Source organism: Ambystoma mexicanum, chromosome 10, assembly GCF_040938575.1.
Source record: "Ambystoma mexicanum isolate Mex_15411 chromosome 10, UKY_AmexF1_1, whole genome shotgun sequence".
NCBI classification, from domain to species: domain Eukaryota; kingdom Metazoa; phylum Chordata; class Amphibia; order Caudata; family Ambystomatidae; genus Ambystoma; species Ambystoma mexicanum.
The window spans coordinates 1516268215-1516287919 of record NC_090932.1 but is presented as its reverse complement, the minus strand read 5'-3'; the positions used below and the strand labels follow the sequence as shown (position 1 = coordinate 1516287919).

At 45.9% G+C, this 19705-nt stretch overlaps 1 protein-coding gene across 1 annotated transcript in view; it reads right to left on the bottom strand.

Annotated features, from left to right (window-relative positions):
• Positions 1-19705, bottom strand: part of DNAH10 (dynein axonemal heavy chain 10) — a 2725177-nt gene that overhangs the window by 376801 nt on the left and 2328671 nt on the right. Inside the window, exons 60-61 of the mRNA XM_069619694.1 lie at positions 9397-9614; positions 7878-8099 (exon numbers count right to left, since the gene is read on the bottom strand). Coding sequence (XP_069475795.1) covers positions 7878-8099; positions 9397-9614 — 440 coding nt within the window. The remainder of the gene's footprint in view (positions 1-7877; positions 8100-9396; positions 9615-19705) is intronic.

Genomic DNA, 19705 nt, shown 5'->3' with positions numbered 1-19705 from the left:
TGTACAACTTCGCCACAGAGAATAACTTGATCATTAATATTAATAAACCAAGGTAATGATAATAAGGGTTCAGGCACGTACTTCTCCTGGAAGGTTAACAATGAGTTATTGCAGGTGGTGGATATTTACCCTTATCTAGGCATTCCGATTGTGAATCAACTTTGTATATTATTTTATGAAAACACATTAATTGAAAATGATAAACAAATGGAATATGATTAGGAGATACCTGGCAAAAAGAGGTGGCTACTCTATTGAAGGTTTTTTTAGAGATCTATAAATGTAGCATTGTACCTGGTATTTTATATGCTTTGGAAATTTTCGAGGCTAAATATGTGTCATGGGTTGACAAATTAGAAGGGAAACTTTGGAGAACTGTTTTAAGATTAACTAAGGCAGTCCCAATGGAAGCCATTAGACATGAACTAGGCCTTGTTTCCCTTTCCACTTTGTAACAATACAATGCACAAAATGTCATACTAAGATAATGCTTTCTCAAATGAATCAGGAAATTATCTTTGGCATCAGAAGCCAAGGCTACTAATGGTGGACAAAACAAATCTGATGTTGAAGCTGCAATCAACGGTGCAGACATTTTTGCATCGCAAACTGCAAGATAGAGGTGAAAAAGAAAGTTAAAACCTTAGGTATAATCTTAGATCAGAACTTGACTATGAAATCACAGGTGAGCAGTCTGGTATCCTCATCAACTTACTATATAAAGCTGCTTTCCTACCTTCGGCCGTTCATCACGGAAAATAATGCTGAGACGATAGCTAGAGCCATAGTTGGTTCAAAGATTGACTAATGTTGTAGTCTTCTTGTTGGCATTCCACAATCGGAGAATAACCGTTTACAGGTTATTCAGAATAGTGCAGTCAGAGTGGTGAAGGGCCTTAATTGGATAGACCATGTGTCTGATGCCAGGCAGAGTTTGCATTGGCTCCCAATGAAGGCAAGAGTTCAATTCAGAATGTTACTGATCTCCCACAAATGTCACATGGGTCACATGCCATCCTACCTGATGGAGTGTCTAGTGGAGAAACAGAGTCTGAGGTTTCTTAGATCCAATAACACCAACCAATTGAGAAAACTTTGCTGCAAAACCAGCAAAGCCCTAAAGGGAGCATTTAGTATGGCTGCCCCCGTAGCGTGGAGGTCTCTCCCACCGGACCCAAGAGAGGTCAAGTCCACTGACATCTGCAAAAAGAAATTAAAAACACTTTTATTTTGTTAGTTCCCCAGCTAGCCGCTTCTCATTTTGGCTCTATTTTGAGTACTAATGTACTCATCTATTTTTGTCTATGTTGTGTTTTGCCTTTGTTATGTGTACGCCCTTAAGCCTGTGGGTACCTGGTGCGCGGTACAAATGTAAAGTAAAGTGTATTTGTTTGACGATCTCACAGGATAATTCAGATATTCCTATTTTCTCATCCATCTTAAAAGAAAGGCATTAGAGTGGGGCATGATTAATACCCCGGGGATCTTAAGTAACAAGAAACGATATGCACTTTATATTAGTCAGGGTTTTAAGATAGCAAGCCCTTGTACATATCCATTGAAATGTTGCAGTCATAATTTTAAAAGATGTATTATGTGTCGATTTACCATTTTACCTTGGTATGGGTATACAGGGGCTTGTGCATCTGTACCCTGTGAAGAGAGAAAATGTCGATGAAATAGAAACAGCTAGACACATTAACTTTATGCTATTGTTTGCAGGATTACTATCACAGGGGATACAAGAACTTTGTCTGTGATTTTAGGATGGTTGCCTCAGATCAATTTTGTACTGCTATTTTCTCTGCTGAAACACTGACATATGTTGGGGCTGCAGATTATGTTTGGGAAAGAGCTTGAAATTATGTGTTAAGATTAACGGCCTCATCACGAGTTGGCCGGTAACGCCGGCACTAATAGCGCTGGCGCTATCTGCCCTACCGCCAAACCCACCAGCGCTATTAGCGCCGGATCACAGGTTTGGCGGATTTGGAAATCCCCATTCCCCATTGAGCCCATTCGGGAACGCCCCATTCCCCATTGGGCTCAATGGGGAAATTTCGCGCTCATACCGCCAGCAGATTTCCCGCCGGCGGTATTAGCGCAAATTTTCAGCGGATTTCCCCCCAGCTCAGAGCTGGGAGAAATCCGCCAAAGCCCTGATTTGGTGGACCCTTAAATCCGGCGGTAATATCCCTAACGCCGGATTTAAGGGTTACCGCCAAACTTGTGATGAGGCCCTAAGGATGACAGTATTTTAATTTGGTGATTTTATGAGATTTTTGTATTACGATATATATGATGAATTTGTATTCTATTTTATATGTTATATTGCATGTTTTATATGTTAAGATAATTGATTTTAAAAGGTTTTAATTAAACAATTACGGTTCTGAACATTTCTGGAGCATTTTATTTGGGGCAGAATCATTAGTGACCACTGCTGCTGCAATGCATGTTTGGGAAATAGCTTATGGGAAACTCCTTGATAGAATTGGATAGCAGAGCAATAATAGAACATGGTTTTAGAGACCAAACCCCTGCTGCTATCCGCAGATGTAGTTTAAATTTGTATTAATCTAAGTATGATGATGTTTACTGTCGTTGATGATTTTAATGTGCACTCGATGATACTGTGCGCTTTATTGTAGCTGGATGTTACATTTTTAAGTGTGCTATTTTAAAATGTGTATTATGTAGCGGTGTCAAAATGTTGCTTTGCAATCAAATGCACTTTAAATTTAATTAACAAAATAAATAAAGATACTATCAGTCTCTCGTTGGGACACCCTCCTTGGCAAGGTTCCTCTGTTCAGGTTTCTCAAGAGGTACAGACCTTTTGAGATCCTCTATCTCTGCAGCTTCTCTGGGCTACTTGATTGACTCTGGGTCCTCCCAGCTCTCTTGGGTCGGTCAGCTCTCTATACTCTTTGCTCTCTCACCTCTTGTAAATTGAAAAGGTTGTCTCCTTTTCTTCCTTCTGGCATCTTGCTCGCTCCTGCTCCTAGGTATATGGCACCCAAATCACTCTGCTTGCTGCTTGACTGGGCACCGAGGAATATACTGCCGCACTTAATCTCTTTCCTTCTTTCCAGCCTAAAGTGATATATTACCCTGCTCGCTCTGCCGCCTGCTCTTACATGCATATATATTTTCCAGGTTATGCTTTGCATTTTTAGTCTTTCCAGAGTTTTGTTGTTTTTGTGCTATGTGCTATGACTGTGCTGCCAAGTTGTACCAGGTAACGCATGAGGGGCTTATTCAGACCTAGTTTTATTATTTGGATTCTGGTACATGTAGTTTTGCGTCTCCTGTTGTAAATGCAGGACTCAATTCCCGGGATACAAAGACAAAAGCAAGACGCAGGACCCAATTAGGAAGTCCATGTAAAAGGTGTAAAATGTTCTTCTGTAAAGGAACAACACTTTTCCTAAAACACCATATTTAAGCAATGAGCCCTGAGGGGGGGGTGGGAGGCATTACCAGATCAGGTAACTCCCTGGATCCAAGTTACAGGCCCAAGTGGAGTGAGGGCTTTAACGATAGCCCTGGGGCATTACCTGAACCTGTGTTTGCCATTTCTTAACTTGAAAAAAGAATACAAACCGAGATGGCTGAAATGTATTTGGGAGAAGGGAAATGCACGTCACTTCTTCCTTTCCACGGTGGCCATTGCTGGGACAGAGCTGCACTGAGAACAGCGAGTGATCCCAGCACTGGCAAGGCACCAGGGAGCACAAGGTAAGTGGGGCCGGGGTGCGGGCGGGTGAGTAAAGTGGAAATTTGGCATGGGAAGAAGGTTGAAAGGGGACGCACGGGGTCAATCTTACCTGAATCGCGGAGGGGAAGATGGTGGCCTCCCGCTTCCAAGAAGGCTCGGAGCAGGGTTTTTACCATGTGATAAAGACCCCATTCCGGGCATCCTAATTGGCTGCGAGGCCGCCGCCCCTCCCTCGACAGGTGTTAATTTAATTTGCAAAAGAAAGGATGTAGCATACTGACATCAAAGCCTCCACTGATTTACAGTCTTACAAAATCCATAGTGACCATCAGTAATGTAAGAATGGCACGTTATGGGCATTCTCCTTGCAGAGCACTGCTTTGCATTTAAAAAAATAGAGCTAAAATACGGCACCTGTGAAGTGCCGTTAAGCATCCATTACACAGGTTTTTACTGCATAAGGCATTTCCTCGAGACTGGCACCACTTTTTTGATTTACTGAAGACTCGAAGAGATGTTCGTAAAACAGAAAAGTGGTACACTCTTTTAGAAAATGCTCACAGTGGCATTGGTGCACGCGCTGCACCCATACCAATAGACTTTATCCGCTTTCACAGCTTTTTAGCATGGCAATTCCCCTCCAATCCATGCACCCAGCTCAGAATGGTGAAACTGGAGGGGAGAATGTCAGCTTTCCACATTACTTTTTCACAGAGCTCAGAATCAATCCCTGAATGAGCTACCTGTGCCTGACATGGGGCATCTAGAAAGCTATGCTGTGATTTTCTTCTCAGTAGAACATGTCATGGATCAGGCAGTGGTTTTTGTTGTTTTTGGTTATTTAGTTCAACAAGAAAATTCCCAATGATTTCTTCAAAAGGTACAATTGAGCCAGGTGGGCAATGAGGATGTTTTAAGGGCATGTTTTAAATGCCTATTCTAATGTAACATTTTACCAACTGTCCTATTTTTCTTGGGCAAACAACAAGGATTATATCCGTTAAGTAGTCTTTGTGTCACGGGTGTAACAGCTAATGGGGCGGCGTCAGTCTTTAATGCCTCCCAGATTGGTAAAATGAGTACAACTGAATTTTGTAATAAGAGTACTTATTGTTTATAGCACTGACTGTGAAGTGTGAATACTGATGCAGATAGGCGTATCGCTCATCAGATGTGAACTGTTCAACAGATCATGGTTGCACCTTTGCATTTGGGTACTTCTGCTTTAGCTGTTTTCAGAATCCAAGAATTACTAAGGGTAAACCGAACCATCAGAATATGCAGTCTCTGGACAGGAAAAAGGCAAGTGGGCTTACTGCACACACGGACTAAAATAGTTTGGTGGTAAAAACAAAAATTCACAAAGCCAAAGCCGGCCAACAAAGGCTGCAGAAAACTATCCCAAGTCATTTTGCCAAAAACTACAATAAAGGGCTCTCAATCCCAGAGTGGCCTTGGTACGGGTCAGAGGGCACAGAGAACTAAGAAACATGATCAAACTCAGGGTGGAAGCAGCATAGAGGTCATGTACTAGTTGAATACACTCTCAATGTAACCATTTGGTGCACTTGTGTCAAAAGGAAGACACTACTCCTGCCCAGTTTTGGATCGGACTGGGTCCTGCATCAGCCAGACTCTTGAAGTCTTTGATGTAAAGATCAAAGCTGCTATAGCTCAGTGTAAGGCATCTCAACAGATGTAGTTTCTAGGTGCACTTATCTAGCATCACAGTATCATGAAGGTGGAAAAGTGCAGATAATTATTTCAAGCCCTTACATGGACCAGTAAAGTGCATTGAGGGAGGCAGCTTCTGGGTGCATGGTCTCCAGCATCACAGTATCAGACAGGTAGAACATTTCAGATAATGATTTCAGGCCCTTACATGGACCAGTAAAGCACATTGAGGGAGGCAGCTTCTGGGTGCATGGTCTCCAGCATTACAGTATCAAGAATGTAGAAAATTGCAGATTTTGATTTCAGGCCCTCCTATGGACGAGTAAAGTGCATTGCGGGAGGTAGCTTCTGGGTGAATGGTATTCAGCATCACAGTATCACGAAGGTAGACAATTGCAGATAATGATTTCAGGCCCTTACATGGCCCGGTAGAGTACATTGGGGGAGGCAGCTTCTGGGTGCATGGTCTCCAGGACCACAGTATCACGAAGGTAGAACATTGCAGATTCAGATGTCAATCCCTCGATTGGACCAGTAAAGTACACTGAGGGAGACACATTCTGGGTGCATAATCTCCACCATAACAGCAGCATGAAGGTTGTAAAGTGCAGACTCTGATTTCAGGCCCTCCCATGGACCAGTAAAGTGCATTGAGGGGGTGGGGGGCAGCTTCTGGGCGCATGGTATTCAGCATCACAGTATCATGCAGGTAGAAAATTGCAGATTCTGATTTCAGGCCCTTACATCCACTAGTAAAGTGCATTGAGGGTTAACTTTTCTAGATGCACGGTTTGCAGCACTACAGTATCATGATGGTTGAAAATGACAGATAATGATTTCAGGCCCTTCCATGGACCGGTAAAGTACATTGAGGGAGGCAGCTTCTGGGTGCATGCTCTCCAACACCACAGTATTAGAAAGGCTGCAAAGTGCACATTCTAATGTTAGGCTCTCCAGTAGACCACTAACGTACACTGAAGGAGACAGTTTCTGGGTGCAGGGTATCCAGCACCACAGCATCATGAAGGTAGAACATTGCAGATTCAGATGTCAATATCTCGATTGGACCAGTGAAGTACACTGAGGGAGACACGTTCTGGGTGCATAATCTCCACCATCACAGCAGCATGAAGGTTGTAAAGTGCAGACTCTGATTTCAGGTCCTCCATTCGAATGATAAACTACATTGTAGCAGATGCAGTTTCTTGGCAAGTGGTCTCCAGTAGCACAGCATCAGCAAAGTTAGGAGGATAGCTCAGCGGCAATGTGCTTGCCTCGGAAGCAAGATGACACAGAGCAACACAGGTTCGATCCCCAGGTCCGCGCTTAGTAACCTCTGGGTATTAGGCTCGTTTTAAATAACCTATCATATCAAAGAGTGAGAGATTCCAGTCTAGCGCAATATGTGAGATTTCATGCTGAAAATATAAATTAATATCCCAGGTCTTTTAAACATTAAAACAGTGCACTGTGGGTGTAGTGCTCAACAGTTCACATGTGTGCCTATGGAGTCCATTAGATCATTGTAACTCATTGTGGAATAAGTGCTTTTAGCATCCCAATCAACACAGATTATTAATGAAACACCTACCTTTAATTTTCAGTCATGAACTGCCAAAACATTGCACCATCTGCTGACTATTGATACAGATCCTGACACACATGCCTACCTAGCCCAAACGTCACTCTGCCTCACTATGTGTACATTTCACACAGGACTACATGTCTGATAATTCAACTGAATCAGAAGGAAGGATGGTAAACAACAAACAAAGGAGTTAAATATGTAGTCTCCCCACCCAAGCTCTGGTTCAATAAAGGCTTGTGGACGGGATCCCTGGTGAATGGGATAGCCACAGCTCAGGTGACAAGCCATTGGGAGGCCAATCATGGATTTCTCAATATTGGTATATGGATAATTTCCTAAACAACCAATACAAGCTGGTGGACCTTCTGCTGGCATGCTATGAATGTTTTGACATTTGGGAGACCTGTTGTAGTTTGTTTTGTCTATTTTTAATAGCAGGCATAATAATTGTCTCTTCAGCCAGACCTGCAAAGGATATTGAGCAATTACTGTAAATGGATGGAAGAAATGCGTCACTTATGAGAGGCTCATGCAGTTTTAAGTTATAGTGGTTTTCTTCACAGAAAAGAAGAATGAGACAGAAATGTAGTACCCTAAGAAGAGATTAGGAATTTGACATAACAGGGTCCAGCAGGAGGTCTATTCAGCCAGAGAAAAGAGGCATGAACATTCTAATCAATCAGTGTTTTGTAGACAGTCTTAAGTTTGACGTAATTTCCTAATTTGCAGTTTACGGGAATTCAGGTCAAAGGTGAAGAAACAAGCCAACCCCTTCATTCCCAGGGTCTTCAGTCTAAGGATGATCAATACTGCTTTGCTGGAATAGAGCAAAGATAAAAGCCCAGTTCCATCAGTCCCACCCCATTTGCAGTACACAAAAGCAATTGCACTCACCGGCTAATTTCAACCTCATCTGTGAGAAGGTTCTCCAGCCTAAAAGGCTGGCTGAGAGGAATTTCCCGATTCAGAATGTCTTGTTGCCATTCCTCATAAACCATTTCTTTACGGAACTCCCAGTTGAAAGCGCCCTCGTAACTAAGGAAAGCAGCGCAGAGCAGGCAGTCTCCCAACAACTTCACTCGCATGATCTTCAACTCCTCCAAATCGTTTGTCCACCTGATGGCGAAACAAAAACATGTTTTGTCTTGTAATCAAAACATATATTTTTTAGACATGTAGATATTTTACAGTGCAGAGATTGTGTCATATACATGTGATATTTGTTTTTGTATTATGATATCTTTGATATTTTTTGGAAACTGTCTGACCCTAAGTGTTGCTTCAGGGTCACCCCTTTGCTGGGGCAAGGCACAGAGATGCTCAATATTATTAAGTTCAAGTTAATGAGCTATTGTTTCATGGCCTGTTTCAATGCACTTTGCTAAGGAAAGATGATAAGAAGAACACTAGAGAAGCAGAGCGGCCGGCGGACTTTCGCTCCGATTGAGATTTCAGACAGTGGAACTTGAAGGTTTTCTTTGTTCATCTGAGGAGTAATGTGGGCTTCTCCTGGCAGCACAGTATTTTTAAATATAGTATTTGTTAATACAAACACAAATACAAACATCCTTATTTAATGAGCCGCATCTCCTTTGTGTACTTGCTGGCTTTACAGTCAATAAATCTCCTACTGGGGTTCAACAGAAAAGGTCTCGACCATTTTTAACCAACCTTAAATAGCAGGGTTTCCTTTTGGGTCAATCAGATTGTTTTACCTATAGTGTACACTTGTGGGTGCTATGGGAACTGTGTCGCTTGCATCCACTTTACCTATGTTTAATTTATGTTTTGTGATCATTATTCGAGCGTCTATACGGTATCCACAGAGTGAAGCTATTGGTGTGATGCAGATGCATCTTTCAGACCAGAAAGAGCAACACATTTCCCTTTGCAAGATATGCAACTCACTAGGATTCATCCAAAAAGGAGAAAGGTTCAATTATTCTCAGAAGATTCTATATAATGTCAAGTAAAACAAGCCTGTTTAGATCCACCAATATGTTGGCAAAGTTGGTAAGACAATTTAGCCAGTAAGAACAACTACTTCACCATAATATATGCACAATGATTCTGATCTAAAGTGAAACCCCCAGGGATATTAGAATGTTTCTAGAATGTTCCAAGATTCAGCAGATCAGTCTCCATGGTGTGGATTATTTTAATTTGACCAGTAAAAATGTTCTGGCAAGTGTGTAGCACAGCAGTCAAGTGCTTTGGCGGAGACTGCAGTGGGCATATTGCCGCTTGTATGTCACTGAGGCACGAGGGCCTTCATACAATCTAGAAAAATGGTACCCCAACTTAAATAACGCACTTAGATGGGTGTCCCTCTAGTCAATTGTCCTTCATAACCTCACTCAAAACTATCCACTGCTGTGCACGGTAAATAACTGACCATACCACTTAAACATACCTTATGTTTTCTGATCCCAAGCCAGAGATGAGCTTGTCCGCAGCGATCAGTCTCCGCTCCATGATTTCGGCTTCTTCCTGGAGCAGCTGCTTTTCTTTAATTGCAGACTCATACTTTTCCCCCAGTGCTCGAAGCTCATTCTGCAGAGACGTTAGCTCGGTCTGTATCCTTTCCAGCTCCCGTTTGCTTATGAAATAGTTGCGCTCCAGCTTGGCCACCTAAAATAAAAATCAATTGCACATTCATACTTAGTAATTGAGCTGCATATTCTTTCGGATGCTTAGACTTCCAGTACTAAAGCTACTTGACTGGGGTGGCCAAAGGTATTCATGGCCCCACTTTACTTCAATAAATGTTTAGCTTTAAATGATTAAGTAAAATCTGCTTAGTTGTCTGCCAAAACTACAACTCAAAGAGCGTATATTTGGATGAATGAAAGACCCGGGCTTGAAAAGTAATACATCGGTGTGAGTGATAGGAAGACTGCACAGATGTGGTCTATCAATGCGTGGTTGTCTGTTTGCTGCATTTTTGTGGGTTTGCGTAAGTGGGACATGTCCCCATAATCCTTCACATGCCCCCCATAACTCTTCCCATAAACCCCAACCCTCCTCCAACCCCACCCCTTAAAAACGTATATATTTATTCTTTAACCCAACCACCCCCTACAAAATGCTGCATAAAATGAGGCAAAACCAAATGTGGGGAAACTGCAGCGACAAGACACCTCAACAGCACTTATGTATGAACGCTTGAAAAACAACTACCATCTTCAAAGGAGAAAGAGCACACTCCCTTTCAGAGGGAACCTTCTACTTTACATCAGGGGCCTGTCACAGACTGAAGATTCACAGACACTCAACTCAAGTTTAAGTTTACATGAGAGTAAGTAGCACACAGAAAATGGGGCAAATCAGGTCTCAGTCGGGGTCGTCCATCACCGAGATCAAGAAAGACAGCAGCACCCTAGACCCCAGTGTCAGGACTGGGACTTGGGAGTCGGGACTCGGGTGGGGTCCATGATGGGGCTTGGGCCAGGCCAGCCGCCCCACACCCTGTGGTAAAGCGTAAGCTAGCTGAGGTGAATGAAGTCAAAAGGGCAGCAGCGGCACAGTGCAGCAACAGCAGGACATGCCCTACAAACACACTACTTTCTAAGTTTACACTCCGGACAGGCACTCTGATTCCGATTACGATGCTGGGCTGGGTGAGGAGGAAGCAGGGGCAGCGGAGCAGGCCAGCCAGCGGGCACGAGACGAATCACACAACGGCACAGAGGGCAGGGAAGCAGGTGCAGCAGCAGTTAGTCAGACAGTCACTGAACAATGCGCAAAGGCCACAGCCAGGAGCAGACTAGGAGGCAGGCTGGCTGGCTGACTGAAGTGTGACGAGTCTGGAGTGGACGTTGACTAAAGCAGTAAGGTAAAGGCATGCCACTTGTTTCTGGGCTAGGCGCATAGATTTGCTACTTTTATTAAAAAAAATGTGCCCTGGCTGCGTTGTCGGGGCTTCAGATAGTCTGGCCTGGGTCGGGCCGTCCCGGAGACGGGGGAAATCAAAACTAGTGTGTGGCTGTGTGTGTCATTACCGCACCGTAGTGCAATTTTCATTGCATGAGGCGTGCATCAGGCTGGCTGGCTGCAGGCAATGCAGCAGTGCTGTGGCAGTGTGTCACATAACATTGTTGCACCATAGTGTGATTTTCGTTGCATAAGCAATGAGGCTGAGCATCAGGCTGGCTGCACTGGGGGAAATGCAACATCAGCCTTCGGGAGGCACAGTGCGATGATATTAAACCGTTTCAGTTTTTGGCTCTGCATTTTTAGCTAACAATGCTTGGGACTTGTTTTTGTTGTTGATCTAGCAGCACATGTCCCAGCAGGTACATTGTTGATTAAAGAAATAAGCAACAGCAACGCGGGCAATGTTGCAAAGAAAACCAAATTCTCCAGGTATATTCGTTTTCCAAATAAAGGAGTCTCCTGAATTTTGTAGTCGCAAAAGCGTAATTGCTGCCGCTGCTGTCTCCGATATACATTTTTTCTGCATTCCTTTTTGAAAGCATACCAAGAGCCATTAAAGATCGTAAATCTGTTTTGATCAGTCTTAACTTACTACAGTCAGTTAGCGAGAAGAAATTAAAACGCATCATGACGGTGACACACCTGCGAATGCTTAACGACACATGTGCATGTTCATTTGAATGAATGATTTGCTGATGTATTGTCACGAAGAAAATACTTACAAAGCCCTCATTTTCACCAACGCCTACCCAGGTCTGGTGGTCAGTTATAAGCAAGGCTTTTTTATTTTGTGCAAACACAGTTATATGTGTCCTCATTTTTCAGTTGCATGCCTCTGCATGCAGTGCACTTCGTGCAGGAATCTTCTCTGGAGTAGGGCAGTGGCAGGGATATTGAGGCAGATGGGTTTCCATTCCATCCTGTGTTCCTGTTTATACTTTTGAAATCATGGCACCATTGTGCACCATATAAATTGGCAGCAGCCAGCGAAGAAAATGATGGCACCTTTACCTGAGTGCCACTTCACAGTTACTGCAGGTGACGGGTCCGGGCCTGCCCAGCCGGGCAGTGACATCAACTCTGGGGCTGTGCTGCTGCCGCATGCTGCCTGCATGCATGACAATGACCCCGTCTTCCCAAACGGACGGGACTAATCATTATACCCAGGCGTTGTGGCTCGCGGTCGCATCCGGGCTGGCAAGCTGAGGCATGGAAGGGGGCTGGGGAAAGGTGTCGAACTGGTCTCTCTGCATGCAACCTCAAATAGCACCTAGATGCAGTGGTGGTCGCGTGTGATCTGCAGCAGCAGAGATAGAGCACTGTGTGGCGGGCCTGCATTGAAATTAATGGAAGCCCAGCAGGAGCCAAGGGGGGGCGCACTGGGCACCTGGGTGGAGCCAGGGGGAGCAAGCGCAACCCTTGCCCCCCGTGCCCCCTGGCTCCACCCCTGCCTGTACCAGCTAAAGAGGGAGACAATCCAAAAACTACTTACCCTAATCCAGGGTGACATAGGGAGCAGGATTGGCACCCGGACAGCCATACCACTGCTGTTGAAGCCATTGTCGGTCCTGCACTTCCTAGCCACCGGCACGTTCTAGCACTCCGTGGGCCAGCTGCATGGCATATCTCAGCCCGCCTTCTCCGGGATGCTGGTACAGGTACTGGAGGCCTTCCTGCACCATGTGGGCCAGCACATTGCCCTCCAAACCACTCTGGCACAGGTGAATGCCACCAAGGTCAGCTTCTACGTGCTTGCGGGCATGCCAAACGTGCTTGGAGCATTGGACTGCACCCATGTTGAGCTGGTGCCCTCACACGACACAGAGGAGCAGGAACCGCAAGCAGTACCATTCCCTCAACAGACAGATGGCCTGCAACGCTGACCTCACCATCACACACTGCTGCGCCCAGTTCCCAGGGTCAACCCACGAGGCAATGGTTCTGCAGAACAGCACCGTGCCAACATACATGGCATGGCCCGGCGGACAAAGGACCTGGATGTTGGGTGAGTACATGGACAAGTACACACACATTGCTGCATGGGTCACAACCAAAAGGGCGGGGGTGCAATGACACAAATGCATGACCCACAACCACCAAGCATCAGAGAGTACAACCAGTGCATGGCCAAACGTCAGACCACGAAGGATGTGTGTAACACCAGACTGTTGCTGTGTCAGTCCATGGCAAGTACATACATGCACCCTGAGCAAGTAAACATGCAACACACTATAGGTACCAGAATGGAACATTGCCACTACAACAAAGCAATGCCTGCAGTGCACTGTATCACACAGGCCAATTATGGCAAGTCCTTGGAAGGTGCGTGCATGCACTGACTGTGCAGAACCCTCAGTCACAGGCAAGACCACTGACGTGCACCACCTGCAATGCATTTACACAATCAATGCAAATGTCCACTTGTGTGAAGGCTGGTGCACAATTGTGGCTGCCATATGACAAGTACAGGGGTGTAAGTCAGTGGGAAAGGATGGGAAATGGACTACACGTCCATGTAGTGCTGTTGCTAGCCACTGTGATGAAAAAGGAGTAATGTGTATACTGTGCCTACTGTGCATGTGAGCCCTCATGGTGCATTGATGCAGGTCAGTGTATGTCCAGACCGCAGTGCGGGTGTCATGTAGTGTGTGCAGACACTGTCGTGTGGAGGCATGGTGATTACCACACCACACCATGGGGATATGCATGCAGGGCCTGTTGGTGGCTAGTGCAGTCCCACCAACATCAGTCCACCCCAAGGAGTACAACACATCTCGGTACAGATGGCACACAATTGCGGCCACATGGCTCACATACTTAGCATGGTCTGGGATGCACAAAGTATCATGTTATAGAAATATGTGCCATTAGAAAGCCAGTCCTACCACATGCATGCCATGGCTCACTGTGTGCCCCCCCACCCTGTCTCTACAGGTGATTCTGGGTATCCACTACTGCCATTGCTAATGATCCCGCTGAGGGATCCACAGTCGCCGGAGGGCAAGCATTACAATCGTGCCCTTGTGCGAACAACGGCAACCATCGGACAGACATTTGGACTCCTAAAGGCAAGTTTCAGATGCCTACATTGGTCAGTGTGTGCCCTTATGTACATGGCAGAAAAGATGGGGCAGATAGTCCTGGCCTGTGCAATGTTGCATGATATCTGCATTAGACGACGCATACCTCTTTATTTTATTTCTTTATTACATTTATTATACGCCCAGACCCTGAGGTACCATGGCGTAGTTATAGACAGTTTGGTTATTACAGCATAGGACAAGTAATAGCAAATAACTTCATTAAAATATTTGTACAGGGTGATTACATACTAACATTTACAACCTGGATTAGTTAAATAACCAGGTTTTTAGTGATTTTTGGAAACAAAGGAAGGGCTATTCCTTCTTGATGGTTATCGGAGGTGGGTTCCAGTGTTTGGGGGGCAGAACTTTAAAGCTACTACCTCCTGCCCTAGAGGTTTTGTAGCGTGGTATTTCGAGGAGTGGACTGTCATTTGATCTCAAGGTTCTGGTGGGATGTTTTTTGTGGATAGTGTTATTGATATATTTAGGTGCTTTGTTGGCAATGCATTTGTGAGTGATACAGAGGGTTTTGAAGATAATTCTAGCCTTGATTGGTAGCCAGTGGGTTTCCCTCCTGACATCTGAGATATGGTCAGACTTTTTTATACCTAATGCAGCACGTAGTGCTTTGTTCTGCAGGAGTTGCATTTTGGCCAAGCTGGAGTTGGATGTACCTAGGAGTAATACATTGCAATAATCCAACTTGGAAAGAATTAATGCTCTTGCTATGGTGACACAATTTTTAGGAGTGAGGAATTTGCGACTTAGGGCAATAAGTATAGAGGTGTAGGAAGTGGCTGATGAGAGGGCGTTAACTTGTTTGGTCATAGTTAGGTTGGCGTCTAAGTAAACACCAAGGGTTTTTACCTGTTTCAGTACTGGTCTCTCTGTGCCATCGATTATGAATGAAGAGTAATCGGACTGTAAGCCGTTGATTTTGATTTTTGAGCCTACAATGAGGAGCTCCGTTTTATCGTTGTTGAGACAGAGACTATTTTGAGCCATCCAGTTTTGAATGAAGGCATATATTTGGTTGATGAGCAAAGTGTCCTGATCGTAGTTGCCTGATAGAGGGATAAGTATCTGGGTGTCATCTGCAAAGTTGGTGTAGATGACACCCATATCATCCAGTGCTGAGAATAGTAGCTTTGTGTAAGCGTTATAGAGGGTGGGTGAAAGGCAGGATCCTTGGGGAACGCCTATGGGAACTGGTATAGGTCAGCCGACTCTTTTCCAATAGAAACTCGTGACGTGCGTTCTCCAAGGAAGGATTTGACCCATTGATTTGACCTCTGCCCCTAGACCTCGAAATACCACCACCAGAGGGCGGAGATGATGATGGTGATGATGATGCTGGCGAGGCAGCACCAGCCAGGCATAGGCACGTGCAAATGGATGGTAGCATGTCTGACAAGAAATCCTAGACATCTTCTGAGGACCCCTCACTGTGCACCACCCTTGAAATGTCACTGTATTCGATTTCTCACACAATACAATTCATATACTTGAATAACGGCTGTCCACTAATTGTTGCACATGACTAGGTAAATGTATTGAACAGTTCTACAAATTGCAGGTCAAACACCCTGCCCACCACCACCTCACCACACACCCTCCACCCCTCTCCACACAACCTAACAACGCAATGTCACTTGTCTGAGTCCACAGTCTTACTCTCTGTGCCTCTTCCTGTGAGGACCTTTGCCATGCGCATGCATAACCATATGTCTTTGTGAGAGGCGCCTATGGCTGCTCTGCACTGAGCTGCTGGAGGTGCAGTCTCAGCCTTGTGCGCCCATGCCCTCCTGGTTTGCCTGCTCTGATAGTGCCACTGACTCCGCAAGTGCGGTCACATCCTCTTTTCCCTCACTGACCCTCCAAGCAAGTTGTATGAGGGCAGAAGGAGTATGGCCCTTGGCACGGGAACAGTGCTGGCCAGTCAACTGTATAGCCTCCCAAATTAGCTGGGCCTCTGCCAGCTGCTGGCATTGGATACCAACCAGCTCCTCATGGCGGGCGGGCCTCCATCTGGTGAATGATCTCGTCCATCTCTCTGATAGACGGCAGTGGTGGTCGTGGTAGGCTGTGGAGGGTGGAGGGTCTGAAGGTGGGGGGAGGGATAGGTGGAGCAATGTGGCATGTCTTCTGTATCCTGCCCTCCATCTGCTGCCTCAGCCCCTTCAGTGGTGGTGCTGTGGGATGTGGGGGCCTGATGGCTGATGGGGGCTTAAGATGGCTGCCAAGGATGTGCCACTGCCTGGGCCTGTGGAGCAGGCTGCTGGCTGTTCCTGGGTGGCTGGATGGGCTTCGGCAGCTGGCTGGGCTGGGGAAGCTGGCTGGCCTTGAGTTGGGGGCTGCTGTACCTGGGCAGCTGATGGGCCATGAGGTGGTGGCTGCTGTTCCTGGGCAGCTGGCTGGGCATATGGGACCGGCACTGCCACAAAGAACTGGATGATGATCAATAACCTTGCCTTGAACAGAGGAAAAATTAATGATCATGGGTAATCCTGCGACATTAGCTAAGCTCGATCCTGCTTACAATTCCTTCCTCTTAGGGGAAGTGAAAATCGTCCTCAATCGAAATTAAAAATGTTGGGCGTGCTTCTGGACCAGCTGCTGAACATGAGCGCGCATGTTGGCAGTACTGTTTCTTCTGTTGTCTATTATGTTAAACTCTTGTTGCATCTTAGACCATTTATATCTCAGGCTAATGCAGAATCGATAGCTAGAGCCATTATTGGGGCAAAGATCGACTACTGCAGCAGCCTTTTGGTATGTCTTTGTATGGCCGATTCTAACAGACTCCAAGTTGTACAGAACAGAGCAGTTAGAGTGGTTGTCGGCTTAGCCCGCCGAGACCACGTTTCGACACCAGACGCTCCTTGCGCTGGCTTTCAGTGGTGGCACGAGCCAGGTTTAGATTATTGGTTATTACCTTTAAATGCAGAGTTGGCCTAGTGCCCTCCTACCTGCAAGACCACATTATCGAGAAGGTCAATGGCAGGTCGCTTAGGTCCAGCCATCAGAATTACCTGTTTCTCCCTCGATGTAGCACTGAGCCTTTTTCATGGCAGCTCACAAGTCTTGTAATTTGTTACCGTCTGTATTAAGAGGCCAATCCTCCTTGACAGCCTTTAAGAAAGTTCTGAACACCTAGCTGTTCTCGTGAATTAGTTTCAGGGAAATGTATGAAGTTCCTTAGTTAGCTCAGTAGGTTGCACGTCCTTCTCTGGTCAATGTTTTGTTCATCTTTGTGCACGCCCTAATGCCTTAGGGTACATGGTTGCGCATTATTAATAATTAAAGTAAAGTAAAGTAAAGATATGGCACGTGTGGGCCGTTTGGCAGCCTGACTGGGTCTTGCAAAGCCCGTGGACGGACCGGCACTGTCGCTGACAGTGGATGAGCCTGTTAGGGTGAGAAAACGTAGCAGTTATATGCCTGTGTGTGACATCAATGCACTTGCATTACGCTAGTTGAACATTGCATGTTCCCTGGCCTGGTCAAGATGTGTGGGATGGATTGTGCACTAATGCGTGCAAGCATGCATGTGTGGGGTCTGTCCATTTTGGTTGGATTCATGACAAAGTGGCTTGTTAGATGTACATTGGGGATGTGCTAACTGTCCAGGCATGCCGCGGTGCACATGACAAGTGAACATGTGCATGGATGCGTGTTGGTACGATGCTATTGCCTGGCTTACATTGGGCCTGACCCCTGTCATCCAGGTGTACGCGGGGACTTTAGATGTTTATGTCACACCTACTACCCCTTTACTTGAGCATGTTTTCCTGGTCTGTTGTGTGTGTAATTTTTGTGTGGTGCAGGGCATTCTGGTGTGGCTTGTTGCACTCACCACCATCCCCTTGGGTCCCTGTTCTGGCCTCTGCTCCTCCGCACTCTTCCCAGGGAATGAGTCTGATGGTGGAGACCGTCCAGCCTCCTGTTGCCATTGGCTCACGGCAGTGAGCTGCCAGCAGGTTGCGCACCCGCATCTGTCTGTATTGGTTCTGGGGATGGACCCACCGCTGTGACTCTACTGGCCTTATGGCCGACTTGCGGCCATATGGCTGGCTTGCGGTGCTGGCTGGTGCAGCGGTTGTCCCGGCCAAACAGTGCCTTCATTGTACATGATGTGGTCGGTCAGGGCTGTCAATTCAGCCCCTGAAAAGCAGGGTTCCCCGAGCCAGACTTCAGGTAGCCCACTTTTGCTGCTTCTAGACAACCTGGCAGTGTTTCTGGGTGTGGATGGCAAAAGGAAATGCCCGATTTAAATTGGATTGAGTTTTCCAAAATGGCAGCCGGCCAACTTCCAGTTCCTGCGATGAGGCTTTTTCCGGTGTCGATGTTAGCAGTGCCAGTGTTTCCGCCATTATGGGGACAGATCCACTGTTACTGGCATTTTTTACTACAGTACCACCGTGATTTCTCGATTTACCCTATATTACCGTATTGCCGGTGTTACCGTTTAGTTATCTGCCGGATGCGCACGTACGCGGATTCGTAATATGCCAGTGATTCTGCTGCAACGCTAGCCAGTAACGGTGCTATCGGATTGGCGGAATCATCAGCATTGTTATGGAAAACCTGTAATGAGGGCCATAGACTTAGCAGCCTGTCCTGCTAGAAGCACGTAACCAAAAAGGCCCAAATAGTCTGGCTCAGAATCTCTACTCTTTGAAAATCAAACCCTTCATCCCGCCGCAGGACTTCCAGACCGCAGTGCAGGCCCTTGTGGTCCCACACATCGATGCAGGAAATGATATCCTGACAGGGCTCCCAGATCCTCACTTGGCTCCCCTAAAAGCAGTCCACCATGCAGCAGCATGTCTTATAACAGGAGCACGGAAATTTGACAGAATTTCTCCCATCCTACATGAACTACATTGGCTTCCACTCCAAGCCAGGATACTGTTCAAGACTGCATGTATCATCTACAAAGCAGTCATGATTAGCACACCAGCATACCTCGCGGCTAAGCTCAACATATCCATCTGCTGGCACACGATCCACAAATAGAACAAATGGCTTAAATCCTCACTCATCCACAAAGAGAGGACCCGCTAACAATCCTTCTTTTGTCACACACCCAGCCTCTGAAACTCGATCCCGGTGTAGGCTCGGAATGCCCCCACAATTCTACAATTTTGCAAATCTCTCAAAACATGGCTCTTTCAACACCTGGCCAAGGACTAATTCCAATGGACGCACATACTGACGCACAGAACTCACAGTACTGCACTACTGTTAAAAGATGGCAGCCCAAATGCTGGCTACCCACTCTCGAGCTAGGTCCGCTCTTTAAACCATACATTTCTTTTTTTTTTAAACAGTATTACGGTTACAACTTTTATTATATTCACAAGGCAGGAAGAACAAAACATAAGATGCCTCTCAACATTCTCTGCATATATATATAATTATTACTGGGCCTGCGGTAGCGGCCCAGAAGTTATGGTTAAGATGCTAAACCCATAAGAAGAGCACTTTTTGAGCGGCTTATAACTTCGCTCCCCCGGACGAATCCTCACCAAACTTTGCAAAAAAAAAGTATATCGCCCACTCTGGTAAGGTTTGGTCAAGGGGGGGGCAAAGTTATAGGGGTTCTCCCAAAATTTCTTTTTTTTCCATAGACATAATGGGAAAAAACTTTACTCAGGCCTACAGCCCAAACCGCTGGACGGATTTTCACAAAATTTT